The 21395-nt window shown below is 39.9% G+C and overlaps 1 protein-coding gene across 2 annotated transcripts in view; it reads right to left on the minus strand.

Annotated features, from left to right (window-relative positions):
- GIPC2 (GIPC PDZ domain containing family member 2) overlaps positions 1-21395 on the minus strand; it is a 346096-nt gene that overhangs the window by 192903 nt on the left and 131798 nt on the right. Inside the window, exon 6 of one of the 2 annotated variants that reach the window (XM_064588940.1) lies at positions 569-743. The exons of the other annotated variant lie outside the window; for it this stretch is intronic. Within the exon in view, the coding sequence (XP_064445010.1) occupies positions 721-743 (23 nt within the window). The 3' untranslated portion in view covers positions 569-720. Of the gene's footprint in view, positions 1-568; positions 744-21395 lie in introns of those variants that run through there. 2 annotated transcript variants of the gene reach the window in all.

Genomic DNA, 21395 nt, shown 5'->3' on the forward strand with positions numbered 1-21395 from the left:
AGATTCTCTTTCTCCTCCCCTGCCCCTCCCCCAGCTCTCTCTCTCTTTCTCTCTCAAATAAATAAATAAATCTTTTAAAAAATTACTAAGGGCCCCAAAGAGCTTTAGTTTATATAGGATACATCTATAAATACCTGCTGTATTAAAACTGGTAGAAAGTTTTAGTTATACAAGATGAATAATTTCTAGAGACCTGCTGTAACAACATAATGCCTGTAGTTAAGAACACTATATTGCTGCACTTAAAAGTTTTGTGAAGAGAATAGATTTCATGTTCATTGTTCTTACCACAAAAACAGGGGAAGGGGGACATGAGGAAACTTTTGGAGGTGATGAATATGTTTATTACCTTGACTATGGCAATGGTTTCATGGATATGTGCATATATCCAAATTCATCAAATTATATACACTAAACATATGCAGTATTTTATATAACAGTTATATTTCAATAAAGCTGTTTTTGAAAAAAACAAAAGAATTTAAATTGATAAATTTTAAAATATTTATTAATGCATTTTAAAATAACAAAAATAAACCCATTACATGTTCATGTAAATAATATTTTTATGGAAAAAGTGTTTTCAAACAAAATCATTAAAAGAGTAGCATTGCTTTGTATTTTTGCAATCCTCCTTAATTTCTAACCTATAAAAGACAGCTAGATTACCACGTCTGCTTCCACATTCAATCCACATTCGATCTGCTGTAATAGCACATATCAGGTAGCCCTGGAAAACTTCCCTGTATACACATAAAAAAATGAGAGTCAAAATGACAAATAATGTCTTAGTATCATTATGAAAGTAATTTTCACTTTGCAGATACCCTGAGTGGGTGTCAGAGCTCCTCCAGATCCCCTGCTATACTTTGAGAACCACTGAACTAGAATATAAACTCTGTGAGGGCAGAGATTATGTTTAGTTCACTGTTATATTCCCAGAACCTAGACATGGCTTATAGTAGGCACTCAATACCACTTGTCAAATAAATGTATGAACATGAGGCCATATTGTGAAGGACATTGACTGCCAGGCTAATGAGTTTGGAAATGACTTAATAGAAAATGGAGAACTAGTAGAGGTATCTGAGCAGGAGAATGTAATAATCTGATTAATCTGACCATACCAATTTTGGAGGATGGGTTGGAGAGAAGAGCAACTTGAAGACAGATGTGCCAAGTAAAATGTTCTTGATCTAGTCTTGGTGAGAAGCAGTGAGGTTCTGAAGTAGGATGGAGATGATACAAACGGAAGGAGGACAGTAGTGAGAAATCACTGGATGTAGTATATTAGCCCTTAACTGGAAATCCATGAATATAATCAGACTTAACTGTGTGTGTGATCTTCTCCAAGTTGATCAACTTCTTGTTCAATTACACTTTCCTCATCAGTGAAATAAAATATTGTATTAAATATGGATTATCACTTTCTTTTCAACTATTCAATTTGCAGAGAATAGAGCTGTATCACCAAAATATCATTTTTAAGTGTCACAAAATCTTAATTTCTTATTGCTAATTATTGCTGCATTTACTGATGCTAAAACTAGTCTTTAGCAAAGCTCTTTAAAGTAAGATTAGAGAATGAACATTAAACTCCAATGTTAGTTGAAGTGTTTGCTTGGGGAAAAAAAAATATCATTTACTAAGGAGGTCTTTTAATTTAATTAAATCTCAAGCAATTCCTATGATGTAGTTGGGTTTTTTTCACATTTTTCCAATCAGGAAATATTAAGAAATATACTCAAAGTCACACATCTTGGAGTAAGTAAAAGTCAGGAGTCAAAGAGATATGTCTGATTCTAAAACCTATGGTCTTCCCAGTACATAACACTACTTCAAAGAAATTGAGATGCTGCTCAAATTTGGGTATGTTGTTATCAATTTGGACATCTGGATTAACAAGAAGAAAAATATGACACATCTGGAATCAAACTAATTATCACCTTAGGGTTTTTTTGTTTTGTTTTGTTTTGTTTTAATTATCACCTTAGTTAATCTAGAAATAGAAAATCAGATTCTATAAGGTTAACATGGCAGGAAAAATGACTATATCCAGATAATTAAAATGTATTTTAAAACTGTGGGCAAAGATGGAGGAAAGAATAAAGAGCTTGGAAAATGTTGAGAGGAACACAGATAGAAAAAATAGATCATCATCTCATCTGATTTTCAAACCTGAACATATCACTGCGAAAGAAACAGGCTCTGTTCTTCATCATTTCTTTGTTCATTTTGGCTGAAGCAAATTAAGGTCATCCACTGGGGGAATAAATGGGATGTGCTCTGAGGTATTTACCAAATCAGCAGTGGCACAAGAAGTTCCGCTAATGAAAATTATTCCCACTGTCTGACTCAGATATCAGCTTCGATTTCAACTCCCTGAGGCCATTTGGTTGAAAGGATTTCATAATGATTTTCAAGAGAGCATTTAGAGTTTGTATTTCATCTCAAGGAAAGAGATGATGTGTTTGTTCTCTGCTTCAAATCAGAAATGTGCTTGACTCTGTAAAGTCTGCATCGCAAGAACACTCACGTATAGTCTCTTAAAAATTATCCCTCATTGCATTCTTCTTGCCCCATTTCCCAGTAATTGTTTGAAGACCAACTTGGCAACCTTTTGTTACCTACTTCTATGATACTATATTCTCAAATTCTATTCAGAGCTTATTATTCTTTTGCAGTATGCTGAGATACATCAGTAAGCCCCTGGTTGTAATTCATTTACTCAGTAAACGTCACTTGAGAACCTACTATGTCCCAGGCAGTGTGTTTGGTACTATCTAATGGAGAGATAGATAAGTAGATAAATACTTCATTCATGTGCTCATATTATCAACAAGATGAGCAGCTACTATGTTCCTGTTGTTCATGTTAGACACTGGGGATACAAAGATAAAAATCTGCTCTTCGGGTGCCTGGGTGGCTCAGTTGGTTAAGCGTCTGCCTTCAGCTCAGGTCATGATCCTGGAGTCCGGGGATCGAGTCCCGCATCGGGCTCCCTTCTCAGCAGGGAGTCTGCTTCTCCCTCTGACCCTCCCCCCTCTCATGCTCTCTCTCTCATTCTCTCTCTCAAATAAATAAATGAAATTTAAAAAAAAATCTGCTCTTCACCAAAAAGTTATACTATCCAGGTAAAGCAAAGATAAATTCAAAAGAAAAAAAGAAAAGTAAAAATCAAGAGGAAATGAGCCCTCAGAAATGATCTGTGTGGAAATGAGATGACTTTGCCCAAGATAAACCTATTCCTTTGGAAATGAGATGAAAGAACATGAAGAAAGCAGTCAGGAAGACTGAAAATGGGCAGGTGAGAGGAGCAGTGCCCCCCGAAGCTCTGCCTGGTGAATTAGCAGCCAGACGATGTCACCATCTGATTAAGGAAACAGGCCAACCAAGGTCACTACATTCTCCTTTGAGATTTTTCCATGAGTTGCATTAATGCCACAAGATTAGCAGATTGTTTACATGACAATCGAGCCTGGGTATTGAGGGTTGGGGATGGAGGGAAATGGTGGTTAGAAGCTGAGTGTAAAATTATCCTAACATAACTATTCTGGTGAGAAATACCAACGGTTTTTTGGACACATCATTTTACCCATTTATTTTTATTCCAACTCAGCACCATTCTTTATGTTTACTAAGCTTTGGGTTTGCACTGACTTCCAATTATTTCACTTGAGTAACACTCTTAATTAGTATAAGCATGAGTCCTTTATTCTCCCTGAAACACTGCCAAGTTCAGCTTTTCCTTCAGCAAGGGGAAACTTAATTAACATTTTGTTAATTTCTAGAACTGTTTCAATTTGCCCTTCTCTGGGGTTTCCACCTGCTCAGAGAAGGGCGAAAATGTTCATAGATAAAGAATATAGTAGATGAGGCATAAAAATTGACATGGAACTAATCCAATTCTCAGGATGACTTAGAAAACTGAGACTGTTTTAGAAATTAATGTGGCAGGTTATATATGAAGCATTAACCCATAAATAGGGGAAGGGGAGCCATGAGATAGCCTTGTAATCCTTTTGTTTACCCTGTAGTTCCCACCCCTGTTTAAACTAATCCTGGCCTCTGCTGCCCGAAAGCTAGACCATAGATGATATGCAAATAGGAACAAAAGAAGTTAATTTTTAGCTTTAAAGCTTATGGAGCTGAGGTCTTGCCATTAGGAAAAGATCTGGAAGAGTATTTAACCAGTCTTCTCTTCTATCCCTCCCCCATCTGCCAATGAGGAGAGCAAATAAAACTTTTGTGGATTGGAGGGGGTGGCAAGAATTTGGCAAAAAAAGAAAAGAATTAGAAATGATATGAGAGTCCTATTCTTTGCCCACCTCAGCCAGGACTTGTAGGAAAAAAAGGGAAGTGGCTCTCCCTCTAAGCCTCAGGATCTGAAACAGAGCTCAGTGAGAAGCCCTCTGCCTTGCAGGCCTGTGGCCACAGAGGGGAATGGCAGACTGCATGACAAGGCTGGAAAGAGCCCTCAGGTTCCTCTCAGTCCCTGGGTGACACAACAGAACATCTAAAATTCCACGCCCCAGACTCCAAGAGAGACACAGAAGTCAGCAGAGAGAACTAGAGCCCTGAGGGTCCCACAGCATAGTCTTAGAGTCTCAAGATTCTGAGACTTCTGAGAGTCTCAAGATTCCCACCCCCTGTGTCTGCCCCGTATGCTCCCTCTCCTTGAGTATGAGTACTGTGTGTGAATATGACGAGATTTTACAACTATGATTAGGTGATCTTATATGGCAAGGGTGAAGGGAGTTTGAGGATGTAATTAAGGTGCCTAATCAGCTGACTTGAAGTTAATCAAGTGGGAGATTATGCTGGGTGGGCTGACCTAAATAGGTGAGCCCTTTAAAGGCCCTTCCTTATGGGGAGAGATTGGAAATGAAAGAGAGTCTTCTCTTGGCCTTGAGCAAGCAAACAGCCATGTAGTGAGGAGGGCCTTTTGGCAAGCACCTGAGGGACCACTCTCTAGAAGCTGAGAGTGGCCCCTGACTGACATCTAGCAAGAAAATGAGGACCTCAGTCATATAACCACAAGGAAATGAATTCTGCCAACAGCTGGTGTGAGCTGAGAAGTAGATGCTTCCCCAGAACCTCCAGGTGAGAACACAACCTGGCCAACCCCTTGATTGCAGCTGGGTAAGACACTGAGCAGTGGGCTCAGCTAAACGGTGCCCAGACTTCTGATCTATAGAAATTTTGAGAGAACATGTGACTGTTGTCTTATACCATTAGGTCTATGGTCATTTGTTGCACAGTAATAGAAAACTAATTCACACAGCCAGGAATGAGAGGATGCGGGATTGGACCTGAAGTGAAGGACTGGATGGGTAATGGGTAACAAGTCTGTGGATGCCAGAATGAATGGGGACACTGAAGGCTCAGCAAGACAAGCACTTTCTCAAGAGACAGCAACAAAGACCTGAACATATTTGGCTGAGGCACAGAAATCTCCCATTTATTTGCAAAGGCATTCGCACCTCTCCTCAAGCCAAGCTTAGCAGCAAAGTTAGAGGCAAAAAAAAAAAAAAAAGCTGTGGAGGGAGGTGTTGCAAATCCTCTATTTGACTGCGTTAAAACCTGAAAGGTATAAGAAAAATGTCAAAAGTGCCTGAGTTTATTTCTAAATGGTTGGATTAAGATTTCTGGCTAAGGGGGTGCCTGGGTGGCTCAGTCATTTAAGCCCAGGGTCCTGGGATCAAGTAGCAAGTCAGGCTCTCTGCTCAGCAGGGAGTCTGCTTCTCCCTCTCTGTCTGCTGCTCTAGCTGCTTATTCTCTCCCTCCCTGCCCCCCGCCCCGTTAAATAAATAAATAAAATCTTAATGAAAAAAAGATTTCTGGCTCAGGCTAAAAATTTTCGATTATGGGGAGAGGGAGAGGTTTTATTTTACACAGTCTGTGGCATGTGACACCCACTTCCACTGCCACCATCTTCTAGTGGAGTTTTGCATCAATAAGCAAGGCCATCCTAGAGAAACAGAGTCAAGGGTAAAAATATCTCTTCTCTCCAATACCATTACCCTAAGGAAACCAGTTTAAAATGAACATCAAGGGCAGCCTTAAAAAGTTGTGTCAGAGACTTCCATGGTAAAATGGTAGAAAAAAGCAAGAACACAGACCCCTGCCCACTTCAAACCTAACAAAATGAACACCAGATACATGTTAAAAACCAGCAGCACTCAAAGGAGGGAACATAGCTTCAAGACAGCATTTGACATAGGAACTAGACAAAGAGAAATAGAAGATTCCAGGAATCAAGGTATGTCTCCTCCCCCTGCATGTTCTCTCACCAACCCCATACCCCACCCCCACTCCTCAGGCAATCTTTAGGACAAAAGGTGAGGTCACCAAGTCCTGGGTAAAGTTCACCAATTTCTTCAATGAGGCAAGAACTAAATGGAGAGGGAAAATAGCTTCCAGGGAAATACCCAGGAGACCCCTTAACGAGAGAATCTTCACTATAAGCTTACCATTTTATTCTTTCTAGCCAAAGGAAAGCAAGCAAATGAGGATTCAACCCAAAATACATAAATAACATCAAAAAAAGCTGTGAGAAAGATAAACCAATAGAAAAATGGGTGAAATTCACAAATGTCTCAAGAGAGAAAACAAAAATTATAAATATGTAAAAAGATGCTCAAACTCATTAGCAATCAGCAAAATGCATTACCACCACAATGGGATCTTATTTTACAGCCAATAAATTGGTAAACATTAAAAGGCATGGCAAGAGGCATATGGGTGGCTTGGTTGGCTAAGCAGCTGACTCTTGGTTTCCGCTCAGGTCATGATCTTGGGGTCCTGAGATCAAGCCCCAAGTGGGGCTCCCTGCTCAGCAAGGAGTCTGCTTTTCCCTCTGCCCCTCCCCCCTGCTCATGCTCTCTCTCTCTCTCTCTCAAATAAATAAATAAAATCTTTTAAAATAAATTAATTAATTAAATCATGGTAACAACAAGCATGGATAAAGATGTGAAGGAATGAAGGGGTGCCTGGGTAGCTCAGTCAGTTAGGTGTCGGATCTCAGGGTTCTGGAAATGAGCCCTGTCAGGCTCCCCACTCAACAGGGAGTCTGCTTCTCCCTCTCTCTCCCTCTCTTTCTGCCCCTCACCCAGCTCATGCTGGAGTGCACACGTTGTGTGCAAAATGGGTAAAGGGACTCAAAAGTTACAAACTTCCAGTTATAAAGTAAATAAGTCCTGGGAATACAACATATAGCACGGTGAGTATAGTTAGATTAAAAAGAGGCGGGGGGGAAGAACCTTGCAGGAGGTCCTAGCTTTGATGCATTCCACACTTCCCTTCATTGCTCATTACCAATAGATCCAGGGGAACCTCAAGTGTCTATGGTAAACAAAGACATGTTATGGAGTCTCTGGTAAACCCTAATAAAAGAATCACAGCAAAGACCCCTAGGGTCCTCCACTGCTGATAACTACTCACCTTTTAAGAAACCACTCCTAGCTTGCTACTGGGCCAAACTGAGACTAAATGCTTCTGCAAAATCCCAGTTGCCCTTCATGAACCCAGGTGCTATTTGATCCACTGTTTCAGTTATCTACTGCTGCATAACAAATCACCCTGAAACACAGTGTCTTCAAGCAACAAGCCAGATAACAGAGCTCTCTATGCAACTATCAGAATGGAAAAAATATACTCAAATGCCAACTTTAAAATACCCTCATGATTTTTAAATTACATTCATAGATTTTAATAATTTAACCAATGAGTACCTTCTGCCTCACTGTGCAAATAATTTTCCAGATTTTTATGGACTTAGTTATGGGGAACTGTAGGCACTATAGGAATAAACTGCAATAAGAACTAAAGTATTTCCTATATAAATCCTTACTTTCCCAGAATTATGATACCCGAGAAAATTTTGGAACATGGTTATACTGTAAGCGTAGTATAAATGCAAGGCAATGTTACTGCTTATTCTCGAGTGAATCCTTACTAGGAAATCAACCTGACAAACCTTGGCTGCAGAGAAAGATGGTAAATACATCGAGTCTCTCCAGCATTACTCTCTCAGCTGCATTTTCCCCCAGATAATCACAGAGCTGGATCTCCTGAGAGTGCATTTTAAAGAAAAGGAGATAAATGGAATGACAATAACCAGAACTGAACAAATGACAGAGCTCCTGGCTCCCACAGATGAGCTATATACTGTCCTATATATATCTCAGCATCTGGAGGCAAGTTCACGCTACATCTGTACAGCCAGACATTGCCAGACAACAGAATAAACCAATTTATACAGCCTCTGAGCCCCCAGCCACCACCATCAAAAAAAAAAAAAAAAAAAAAAAAGCCTTGGGGAGATTTTCATTTAAGATTTAGAATACTTAGCCAATTTTCAGAAATGTCCCCAAATTCAAAAATGTCCCCAAACACAGCAGTCCACTAGAATTTCCAGGCTAAAAAGTAAATAGTTCACTGACATTTCTCTCATCCCATAAAATCAAGCAGAAATTTTTATTAGTCTGTAGGTAAATCTTATCCTGCTCTAGACTACATCCAACAGAAGTTACATACCCGTTTAAACCATTTCTCCTTCAAGCTGATGAAAACAAGGTCAAGGTTTCATTCCCCTGGTGGATCAGGCAGGGTCTCTCTGTTCTCTGAGCAGTACTGGACCCTCCCGGGAGCATCCCACAAGTACTATCAAAACCAATCTCATTGCCTTGCTTGCTTGGCTCCTCGCGTGGCTCCTTTAAGGTACAGAAACACAGCAATTCAGAGCCTATTCTTCACTACTTGACCCACAATTTACCCTCCTATCCTTGTTATTAATTGTTAAACTACTGATCTAATTCTTAGCTCAGGTGTGGGTTTCTGAAACCCTTTGTCTCCCAGCTTTCTCCCAGAAATATGGAACGGTTCCCTCTCCTTCAAAATCTCAGATCCTGCACCTTTCCCTCCTTAGCACCACAATAACAGCACTTTCCACACTGTAATGTATCTGTGGGGCTCCCCTTCTACATCATAAGACCCTGGGGCACCAGGCTCTGTTCACTTTGGTGAACTCAGTGCTAGCATAGGGCCTGACATATGACAGTTTCTCAGTCAAGGTTTTTTTGAATGGATGACCTGACTTCTTGACTATAGCCCTGGATTGCACTTTTGAATTTAGCTTCCAACCACACTTTCTTTCTCAAGGTTAGGACCTTTTACTTAAATGCTGGCCTAGACTTCGCTTAGTTGCCAACCCCAGCTGCAGAGCCTTTGGATCAAGATAGTGTAACATTCTGCGGCTCCCTCGAGCCACAGCCAGCCTTGTGCTCCCCAGAAACACTTCCTTCTATCCCAAGAGAGAAATAAATGTGTCCTTGGACACAAAGGGACTGGGGAGAAGAACACAAATGAACCAGTGCAAATCTAACTGAGCTATTTGAAATAAAGTTCTAAGTGGGGCCATCTGATCTGCCAAAGACCACATACACAGTTGAGCACCTACCAAGTGACAGGCACTATGCGATGCTTTACACACATCCCATTTAACCCTGTTCTATGGGTTCTGTGAAGAAGAATTATCTCCATTCTACAAATGAGAAAAGTAAGATTTGAAATTTTATGTAAGTAACCAAAGATGACATAGCTCAGTAAATAGCGGGGTTGGGATTCACACCCATGTCTGTTTCCACTATACCACTAAGCCATAATACAGTAGTCATAAAAACTGGGCTCTACCATGTATAGCTAATACTCTTGAAACAATGAAAAATATATCTTCAAAATAGAAGACACTAAGACTAAGAAAAGAGTAAGACTTGGTATAAATTCTTTGGTCAGAGGAATTTGATGACAGTTAAGATAGGCATAGCAATGCAAAACATTGTAACTCTGGATGAATTAGATTAATGATGGTACAACATGTTAATGAATCATAGTAAGATTTAAAATAATTAGGAAAATCAGACTGGCCTTCATAAACAAGAACCCCTGATTCTTTTTAAAACCTAATACTATACGAACAAAAGAATACTACGTAAGATCTAAGTTAATTATAAAATTGTAATCGTGTTTCCCATTCTGCTTTTTCAAGCACACAAACTGTCTCATTAGTCGGGAATATTAAATAACCCAGGCCAGAAGTGACTAGAACGCAAATAACTGTGCAACACAAAATGTTCTCCTACAATCAGATGACTGAGCAAGATTAATCAGAGAAAGCATTTTCACTTTCAGATAATCTTCAAATACTTACCTAGAGAAAGTACTTAACTATTTCCCTGATCAAGTGACAGATAGCAGTACAAAGTTTACATGAGGGAAAAAAATGATGTTTTAGAAAGACCCAGAGTTTTAAAATATAAATCTGGGCTCCCTAATGTAGTGTGAAGTCACCTCCGATTTGCTCAATACCCCTTCCCCACTATCTGACCGCCTTGATTTATTGCCAGCATTTAAAAATATATATATCCACAAATCCACTTACTCAAGCATTCCCATCACACTGACCTTCCTTTAGTCCCTCAAATGTGCCAGCTCCTCTACTCCATCTGTTTCAGTTTCCCCAACAGATTCCTCACTTGGCTGCCTCCTCACTCTCCGGGTCGCAGCCTAAAAGCGTTCCCTTCTTCGCAAGGCCTTTCCTGACCCCTGAATGTGAAGCCATCTCCTACACCGTTCTGTCTTGCCCTACCCATCTCTCTTCCACCAAAGCACTGGCCACTCTTTAGGAAGACACATTCCTGTGTGAGATTACTTGCTTAACACCCTCCTACACTAAACCCATGAGGATAGGAACCTTGCTATTTTGTTCACCACTGTTTATTCACAATCTGCATAGTATCCAGCAGCAGCTTCTAGTAGGAACTAGAAAATATTTGCTAAGAAGCGGATATACAAGTGTCAAATTAAGGGGAATCATTTGGGCTAGAGATTTCAATGTAGGAGTCACTAGCTTACTGATGGTATCTAGAGCCATGAGGTTTACATTACAGAATGTTCCTGAAATGTGTGTAAAACATTTGTGTTCATAAATTGCCTATTTTAAGGGCAGCTGGAGAACTTGGTATTTTCAAGGCCGTTGTGAATCATTTTGTAAAGAAAATTACACCTTTTATCTTTTGAGCAAATTTCTTGGTCCATGTTGGGATTACTTCACTCCAAGTGCCGTTATATCAGGTGAATAAAGTCATACTTAAACGCCCCAAAAATATTTGCTAAGTGAATCAAAATACATAATATCCCTGTCTCTTATCAAGTGAGTCCTCTATCAAAAAAACACTATCCCCAAACACACCTTTTCCATTACATTGTAACTGGCTCTAAAAAAGCTATCCCTTCCATGGTAGCACCTGGGTGGCTCAGTCGTTAAGCATCTGCCTTCGGCTCAGGTCATGATCCCAGGGTCCTGGGATCGAGCCCCACATCGGGCTCCCTGCTCAGCGGAAAGCCTGCTTCTCCCTCTCCCACTCCCCCTGCTTGTGTTCCCTCTCTCGTTGTGTCTCTGTCAAATAAATAAAACTTAATAAATAAATAAATAAAAATAAAAAAGTTATCCCTTCCAGTCCTACACCAATTAAGGTGGTTTTTATTTAAATCAAATATTTTCAGAAGTCTCACTTCTATTCACTTTTCCCACCCATATAAATTATCATTTGATGGGCGCCTGGGTGGCTCAGTTGGTTAAGCGACTGCCTTCGGCTCAGGTCATGATCCTGGAGTCCCGGGATCAAGTTCCGCATCGGGCTCCCTGCTCGGCGGGGAGTCTGCTTCTCCCTCTGACCCTCCTCCCTCTCATGCTCTCTGTCTCTCATTCTCTCTGTCTCAAATAAATAAATAAAATCTTTAAAAAAAAATTATCATTTGATAAAAACCTTAATAATTCTGATAATAATAACTGACTTGAATCATATGTGACTTTATAAAGTGGTACTTTACATATTCTGAAGCTATGGCTTGATGTGTTTTTAAAATTATTTTTGCAATTATATCAGAAAATTTAATGTCTATACATGTTCAATTCATTCTTTTCCAAAGCCACCTTCTTCAAAGGAAACTATTTATTGTTTAGGTGGTACAACCATGTCTGCCATTTTAGAACCATCTGATTCTATCACAAGAGGATTTCATTAAACTGTTACCCTTCATCCCCTCTAGTCAATCCACCACCAACTCCTGAGGTTTTACTTCCTAAATATTTCTTGAATCCATTCACTCTTCTCCAGCTCTACCATTTCCACCATGGCCCCTCCTCTTCTGGCTGGTGAGTACTGCAGGAGCTCCTTGCTGGCCTACCTGCTTCCACACTGGCCCCTCAATCCACTCCCCATAGCCTGGAGGTTCTTGCCAGGCTCTGCTCTTTCTGGCCCTACCGTGCCATGCCAGTCTGCTTCTCACACCCGCTCTCCCTACTGTCCAAGCACACTGGCCTCAGAGCCACCCGGATGCTGCCTGCTCCCACCCACACAGGCCCTTCACCTATGCTGTTCCCTGGAACAGGACGTTCTTCTGCACCTCTTTGTCTAACTCCTCCCATCCTCCAGATTTCAGTTCAAATTTCACTACCTCAGGGAAGTTTCCCTGGTCAAGGAACTCAGTCAAATCCCTGTGATGCATACCTGCAGAGGACCATGAACCTCACTCCAGAGCCCTCTTTACAGTTGTACAAGTAAGTTACTATGGCTCCCTTTAATAAGGCTGCAAGCTCATGAGACAGGGCTTGCATTTGTTTACTTTCCAATCCCCAGCAATTAGCCTCTCCTGAAAATATTTTTGTGGGATCTCTTATTACTCCCATTTTACAAAAAAGAAAGAGGCTCAAAGAGGTTATAGTGCCACACTGCTCCTAACTGATAAACCTAAAATTTCAAACCCAGGTTCACACAAAAGGCAAAATGGCATGAACAACATGATTACATCTTGTTAGGAATACAGACACAAGTGGTCCAGAAGTAGAAGATAATATGCAAATATAAGAAAATTTATGTTAAGGTGGTAAGACTGTAAGGTGCTTTTTGTTGTTGGGTGTTGTTGTTGTTGTTACTTTTTTTTGGAATAAAAAATTATCATTCTAAGAGGGTTTTTTTTTTAAGATTTTATTTATTTATTTGACAGAGAGAGCGAGATAGTGAGAGCAGGAACACAAGCAGGGGGAGTGGGAGAGGGAGAAGCAGGCTTCCTGCGGAGCAGGGGGCCCGATGTGGGGCTCAATCCTAGGACCCTGGGATCATGATCCAAGCCAAAGGCAAACGCCCAATGACTGAGCCACCCAGGTGCCCCTATCATTCTAAGAGTTTAATGGTCCTTCAGAGCCACTTTCCTCCACCTGAAAGGCAAGCCATCCACTTAGCAACCACTCCTGCTACACAGCAAGTGCTCCCCCGCTCTGCTCTAAGCCTATCACGGAGCACTGCTGAATTGCAGGCCTCCTAGATAGGATGCTACTGCTTTCAGTGGGTCTCAGGACAGAGATGACTGACTGTGGGGCAGGCTGCACATCCTCTTACTGTCCTATCCCTGGATTCTCCACTGTACTGATAGATCAGACTTTATTAACAGGTTACATATAGCCAAAGGAAATTATAACGTGGAGGGTAAATGTTTTTAACCACATGGTAAATAAGACTGCCATTAAAACCTAAAGGGAAAGCATAAAAGTTAAAACTCTTCACAGTGCTGTCCCATTGGTCACATCCTAGTTTCTAATCTTGCTCCCTTGTCTTCAACAAACCCCCAGACTGAGACTCTCCATCTCCTTTTGGATAACCTCATCCTCAACCCAATAAGAATTGGTTTTGTTCTCACCATCTTTTTAAAACCATACTCTAGCAGTTGTGTTTGTATGGGGACCTCCCTGCTCTCTTCCCTCTTATCCTTCCATGAAATGCCCACTGCCAGAATGTCCCATTCCACCAACTCCTGAAAAAGCATGGCTCCTCCCAGGCTCCCCCCAGGACACAGAACAAGGAGTTTCAATAATCACAATGCCCCCACCCAACCCCATTAAAAACAACGAAGTTGTGCAAATAGTCAAACAATAAGAGAAAATGCCAAAAAAATAAAAAAGAATTGGTCTTGTTCTAGGGCACATCCTCCAATTCTCCACCTACCCCAGCTCTGAGCACTCAACAGAATATTACCCTAAATCTGAGTTATTCAAACTAGAATATCATCACTGGGGACTACTTTACAGCCATTCAAGGTAGGTTTTGGCAGCTCACACCTGGCTTTTGGAGTATTCCCACCACTGTGAGAGGCAATTGTGCCTTATACTTCCTGATCATCCGTGGTTAATTACTGGCATACATATTCACCTCTCAATGACAAATATTAAGCCTCAGCGTAAATATAGCCCAAATCTAGACAAAAGAAGTCTAGTGGTTTTCCACATGTATATAAATAATCTGTTCCTCTGTCTACAATAAAGACAGCAACTTGCGTTATTGTAAGGAATTGCTTCTGTTCATCCTCTTACTTTCATCCTATTCCCTGGGGCTTACAAATGAATAAGAAACACATAAGAAACAAAAGCCATTTAAAAGCCATCTACCCCTTGTTGGTACTCCTTAGCTAAACAAATCTCCAGATGAAACCATGAAATTAAAATTTTTTAATTTATGGATCAAGTTTTTGAGACAGGTACTCTCCAACAATCTGTCAGTTTATAGTTTAGCTGAATATATAGAACTTCCACTAGCATTTTAAAGATGACATTCCATTTCCTTCTGGCATCTATTAACGCTGATGAGAAGTCACTCTCAGTCTAATGGCCTTTAATAAGTACTCTGTTTCTTCTCTCTGGAAGCCTTTAAGATTTTTCTTTGTCCTTCATCTACAGATGTTCTACAATGCTTTCCAGATAGAAATTTGGCTTTATTTATCTTGACCAAGACTGATAGTCTCCTGAAAATTCATTCTATTTTTCAATTCTAAGAATTATTAGCCACTTCTCTGCAGATATTGCCTCTTCCTCATTTTCTCTATTCTGTTCTTCTTGACCTTATTAGATATATGTAGGAAGTTTTCAGTTTCTCTCAGATTTTCTCTCTGTATACTATATGGAATGATTTTCTCAAATCTATCTTCCAATTTACTAATGTTATATTCACCTATGTCTAACCTTCTATTTAACCTATTAAGTTTTCATTCCAATGTCTCATATTTCCAAAAGTTCTACTTAGTTTTTTTCCTAATCTCTTGGTTCATTTTTCATACTCTCTTGTTCTTCTACCAGCTTTGTTCTTTATTTCTTCTCTTTAAAAATGTTAAATATACTAAGTATAAAGTCTATTTTAGATAGTTCTATTACCTCCAGTTCCTGTGGTGTTAATTCTCTTATTATTTGTATTTGCTGGCTCCCCTCCTAGGTGATTCCTTTCCTTATGGGATTTGCCATTTCTTTTATCTACAGCAGGGTTGTTCCTGTGGGAGTCCCATGTATGATCTGTGGTCATCTCTAGAGAATAATTTCCCATTTGTCTCTGCTGAAATTCAGTTTTTAAATCAGTGTATACGTTAATTTTTCAACTTGGCATCCTACAAGAATGATAAATCAGGATGTTACTCCCAGCTTTCCTGGGCTGGTGAGCCACATTTGTCTAGTCCCCATTCAATGCCTTGGGCACAGTTCTACAAGCCTTCTGGCTCCATGCAGTGGTCTCAGTTCCAGTTCCCTATCTTGTACAGTCCTGAGACCTCATCTCCTGACTTTGAATGAGTGTTAAAATTCCAGACTACAGCCCAAAAGGACTTTATCAGATCTACCACCCCAAGTTCTACTTCAGCTTCACTACCCCCTTGCCACTTTAGCTTTGCATTTCCTCTACATTTCTTTTTTTTTTTTAAGATTTTATTTATTTATTTGAGACAGAGAGAATGAGAGACAGAGAGCATGAGAGGGAGGAGGGTCAGAGGGAGAAGCAGAATCCCCGCCGAGCAGGGAGCCCGATGCGGGACTCGATCCCGGGACTCCAGGATCATGACCTGAGCCGAAGGCAGTCGCTTAACCAACTGAGCCACCCAGGCGCCCTTTCCTCTACATTTCTTGCACCTGAAGATTTCCATTATTTTAAGCCTGGCTCCATTTTTTAATTTAAATTATTTTTATATTATATTTCCATTTTTCAGAGTGAAATGCTTTTTATCTTTGGCATACTGTATTAGCCAAAAATTAATCCATAATCTCTATTCATGTGGAAAGACAGTGTGAGGATTAACCATTCTCAAAAAATAATGTTCCCTACAGTTGGAATTAAATTTTGTGGAGAAAGAAAGAGGCAGGACCAATCCCTGAATGAGTATGTCCCAAGACTCAGGTTGAAATCTTTATGTCCCAAACCTATGTAACACTGAACATAAATGAACTACGTTGTCCTTCATCACAGTCCAGCATCCAGGGGCTGTCAATCTAGACCCTCCATTGTCAAGGGAGTAAATATCCCAATGACTACAACATCTCCAGGACTATTCAAAGTATCTTCGGGCATCTGGGTGGCTCAGTTGTTAAGCATCTGCCTTCAGCTCAGGTAATGATCTCCAGGGTCCTGGGATCGAGCCCCGCATCGGGCTCCCTGCTCAGTGGGGAGCCTGCTTCTCCTTCTCCCACTCCCCCTGCTTGGGTTCCCTCTCTCACTATGTCTCTCTCTGTCAAATAAATAAATAAAATCTTTAAAAAAAAAAAGTATTTTCAAAATGCAAAAAAAAAGTGGGGGGCACATGGGTAACTCAGTCAGTTGAGCATCCAACTCTTGATCTCAGCTCAGGTCTTGAACTCATGGTCATGAGTTCGAGCCCCATGTTGGGCTCCATGCTGTGTATGGAGCTTACCTTAAAAAAGAGAAAGAAAAGAAAGAAAAGAAAGAAAAGAAAGAAAGAAAGAAAGAAAGAAAGAAAGAAAGAAAGAAAGAAAGAAAGAAAGAAAGAAAGAAAGAAAGAAAGAAGGAAGGAAGGAAGGAAAGGAAAGGAAAGGAAAGGAAAGGAAAGGAAAGGAAAGGAAAGGAAAGGAAAGGAAAGGAAAGGAAAGGAAGAAGGAAGGAAGGAAGGAAGGAAGGAAGGAAGGAAGGAAGGAAGGAAGGAAGGAAGGAAGGAAGAAAGAAAGAAAGAAAGAAAGAAAGAAAGAAAAGAAAGAAGAAAGAAAGAAAGAAAGAAAGAAAGAAAAAGAAAGAAAGAGAAAGAAAGAAAGAAAGATAGAAAGAAAGAAAAGAAAAGAAAGAAGAAGAAAGAAAGAAAGAAAGAAAGAAAGAGAAAGAAAGAAAGAGAGAAAGAGAGAAAGAGAGAGAGAAAGAAAGAAAGAAAGAAAGAAAGAAAGAAAGAAAGAAAGAAAGAAAGAAAGAAAGAAAGAAAGGAAGGAAGGAAGGAAGGAAGGAAGGAAGGAAGATAAGAAGGAAGGAAGGGGGCGCCTGGGTGGCTCAGTTGGTTAAGCGACTGCCTTCGGCTCAGGTCATGATCCTGGAGTCCCGGGATCAAGTCCCACATCGGGCTCCCTGCTCAGCAGGGGGTCTGCTTCTCCCTCTGCCCTCTTCCCTCTCGTGCTCTCTGTCTCTCATTCTCTCTCTCTCAAATAAATAAATAAAATCTTTAAAAAAAAAAAAAGGAAGGAAGGAAGAAAAAGAAAGAAAGAAAAAAAAGAAAAGAAAAGAAAGAAGGAAGGAAGGGAAAGAAAGAAAAAAAATGCTGGGGATTTTTACTATTCTTTGTCATTCAGAATTTAGTCATAAAAACAGAAGCCACACTAGATTTTTGAGTAAGAAAAAATTTAATATAGGGAGATAGAGGTTTTCACTACTGTTGGGAGGCTGGGGATCAAATGTCAGGAATGTCAATTCCGGACATCTCCAAGTACAGGGAGTTCAGATACCTGCAGCAACAAAATAGGCAAACTTTAGAAAGTTGCTGTTGCTGCTGGGAGCCATCACCAATAATCCCAGGACAATATTCAACCACCATGAGTGAAACTCACATCTGCCGACTGCTAATGACTGCTTGCCTGCTATAAAACAATGGCTTCTTTCCTTCCATCTTCTAAATCTCAGTTGAGATGGGCTATAAGCACCTAAAGAAGCTACATCAACCAATTGACCATGTTGAGACAAACAAACGAGAGAGGAATGGTTTGGGATGGAGATGGTACAAAGGGTGTAAGAGACAGGGCTACAATACTAACTATAGCAATAGTGACACTAGCCTTCACACCAGAAAACATAATATGGGAACTGGATGCATGAAACAAAAAGCACAAGTCAACTGTTTTTTCACAGATCTTTTCATTTGCATATAATGTGGTATCAAAGAACCATGATAAAGACAAACCTAGAAAAGATAGATGAAAAAGGAAAATACTTTGACAACAACAATGACAATAGCTAACATTTACTGAACACTCATTCTGTGCCAGACTGTGTGCTAAGTGCTTTACAAATAATAGGCATTAATTTGGGTCAAGAGTATGAATATTAAGAAAACATTTAAATGGATAACATTACTCAATGTGCACAGTTTTTTTTCATGTAACAAAAATTAACCATAATTTACTGACAGTGACTAATACCTAGGCTATATTCAAATTTCTTTGAAAATCTAAAACTGTACTTTTTGTTATTAAAAATCAAGATTCAAAGAGATTCTATTCATTTCGTTAGGCAGTTATGTCCCTTAAGTCTTTTCAGTCTTTCTTTCTTTGTTTCTCCCCATGCCATTGACTTTTTGAGGAAATGAGATCAGTTTTTTGGGTTTTTTTTTAAAGATTTTATTTATTTATTTGAGACAGAGAGAATGAGAGACAGAGAGCACGAGAGGGGGGAGGGTCAGAGGGAGAAGCAGACCCCCTGCTGAGCAAGGAGCCCGATATGAGACTCGATCCCAGGACTCCAGGATCATGACCTGAGCCGAAGGCAGTTGCTTAACCAACTGAGCCACCCAGGCGCCCCGAAATGAGATCAGTTTTATAAAATATCCCACTATCTGAATTTGAATAATGGATTCCTCAGGTCATTTTTTTCCTGTTTCTTTCTTTTTTTAATTTATTCAAATTAGTTAACCTACAGTATAGAATGGGCTTCAGGAGTAGAATTTAGTGATTCATCACTTACATATAACACCCAGTGCTCATCTCAACAAGTGCCTTCCTTAATGACCATCACCCATTAACCCCATTCCCCCACCCCCCTCCCACCCAGCACCCCTCCGTCTGTTCTCTATAGTTAAGAATCTCTTATGATTTGCCTCCCTCTCTGCTTTTTTTAAAGATTTTTTATTTATTTATTTATTTAGAGAGAAAGAGCACATGTTCATGCACCTGCACATATGTTCATGCAGGAGGAAAAGCAGAGGTGGAGGGAGAGGAAGGGGGAAAGAATCCCAAGCAGATTCCATGCTGATCTCCAACCCTGAGATCATGATCTGAGCTTAAAGCAAGAGTCGGAGGCTTAACCGAACTGAGCCACCCAGGCGCCCCTGCCTCCCTCTCTGTTTTTATCTTATTTTTCCTTCCCTTCCACTATGTTCATCTGTTTTGTTTCTTAAATTCCACGTGAGTGAAATCATATATTTGTCTGTCTCTGACTGACTTATTGCTTAGCATAATACATTCTAGTTCCATCCATGTTGTCACAAATGGCAAGATTTAATTCTTTTTGATGGCTGAGTAACATCCCATTTTATATATAAAGCACATCTTTATCCATTGATTGGTTGATGGACATTTGGGCTCTTTCCATAATTTGGTTATTATTGATAGTGCTGCTATAAACATTGGGGTGCAGGTGCCCCTTTGAATCAGCATTTTTGTGTCCTTTGGATAAATACTTACTAGTGCAATTGCTGGGTCATAAGGTAGGTCTATTTTTAACTTTTTTAGGAACTTCCATACTGTTTTCCAGAGTGAGTGTACCAGTTTGCATTCCCACCAAGAGTGCAAGAGGGTTTCCCTTTTTCTGCATTCTTGACAACATCTGTTGTTTCCTGAGTTGTTAATTTTAGCCATTCTGACAGTTATGAGGTGGTATCTCACTGTGGTTTTGATTTGTATTTCCCTGATGCCAAGTGATGGGGAGCATTTTTTCATGTGTCTATTAGCCATCTGTGTGTCTTCTTTGAAGAAATGTCTGTTCATGTCTTCTGCCCATTTCTTGACTGGATTATTTATTTTGGGGGTGTTGATTTTGATGAGTTCTTTATAGATTCTAGATACTAACCCTTTATCCAATATGTCTTTTGCAAATGTCTACTCCCATTCTGTCAGTTGCCTTTTAGTTTTGTTGATTGTTTCCTGCGTTATGAAGATTTTTATTTTGATGAGGTCCCAATAGTTCATTTTTGCTTTTGTTTCCCTTGCCTCCAGAGATGTGTCTAGTTAGAAGTTGCTGCAGCCGAGGTCAAAGAGGTTGCTGCCTTTGTTCTCCTCTCGGATTTTGATGGTTTCCTGTTTTACATTTAGGTCTTTCATCCATTTTGAATTTATTTTTGTGTATGGTGTAAGAAAGTGGTCCAATTTCATTCTTCTGCATGTCACTGTCCCATTTTCCCAAAACCATTTGTTGAAGAGAATGTCTTTGTTCCATTGGCTATTTTTTCCTGCTTTGTCAAAGATTAGTTGACCATAGAGTTGTGGGTCCATTTCTGGGCTCTCTATTCTGTTCCACTGATCTATGTGTCTGTTTCTGTGCCAGTACCATACTGTCTTGATGATCACAGCTTTGTAGTATAGCTTGAAGTCTGGGATTGTGATGCCTCCTGCTTTGCTTTGCTTTTTCAACATTACTTAGCTATTTGGGATCCTTTCTGGATCCATACAAATTTTAGGATTGTTTGTTCTAGTTCTGTGAAAAATGCTGGTGTTATTTTGAATGTAATGCCCACAGGTCTTACTTGTCAAAGCATTATTTTAATTCTCTTTTAGGCTGTGCCTGAGGGGTTTAGAATCAGAGGCTATTCATGTCTACTAAGAACAAATTTAGGCTAGGGTTTATCCCACACATTGTTGTCATGATTTTTTAGGTAGAGATTGAAACCCACAAGCCTAACAATGTCACTTAGAAACTATAAATCAGCAGAGAATAGCACTCTATAGGGACAGTAGGATCACAACAATTTGACAGTTCTGCAAAGACATAGTCCAACACACTTTGGATAAGTGCTTCAGAGCTAAGGTCTTCTCAAGAATCTCTCTCTAAATGCCCTAACCCTTAGTTTCTTTTAGATGGTGGAGCATTCCCAAAATAACCATCTTCCAAGGTGAAATTTACAGTATAAACCATCATGAAAAACAAGAATGGCATATAATTATAAGAATAGCTGAGGACAACAAGAAGGACTTTTTTGAGCTTTGTTCATGGCAGGAAAACAGTGATAGGACCTCTTGGGGGCAGAGGATATACATTAATTCATTCCATAAATATGAGAATAGATATTAAGTAGCAGGCATTATGCAGATGATGAAAATGCAG

Source organism: Mirounga angustirostris, unplaced genomic scaffold, assembly GCF_029215605.1.
Source record: "Mirounga angustirostris isolate CCGP_5_RB_7025 unplaced genomic scaffold, mMirAng1.0.hap1 SCAF_4, whole genome shotgun sequence".
NCBI lineage: Eukaryota > Metazoa > Chordata > Mammalia > Carnivora > Phocidae > Mirounga > Mirounga angustirostris.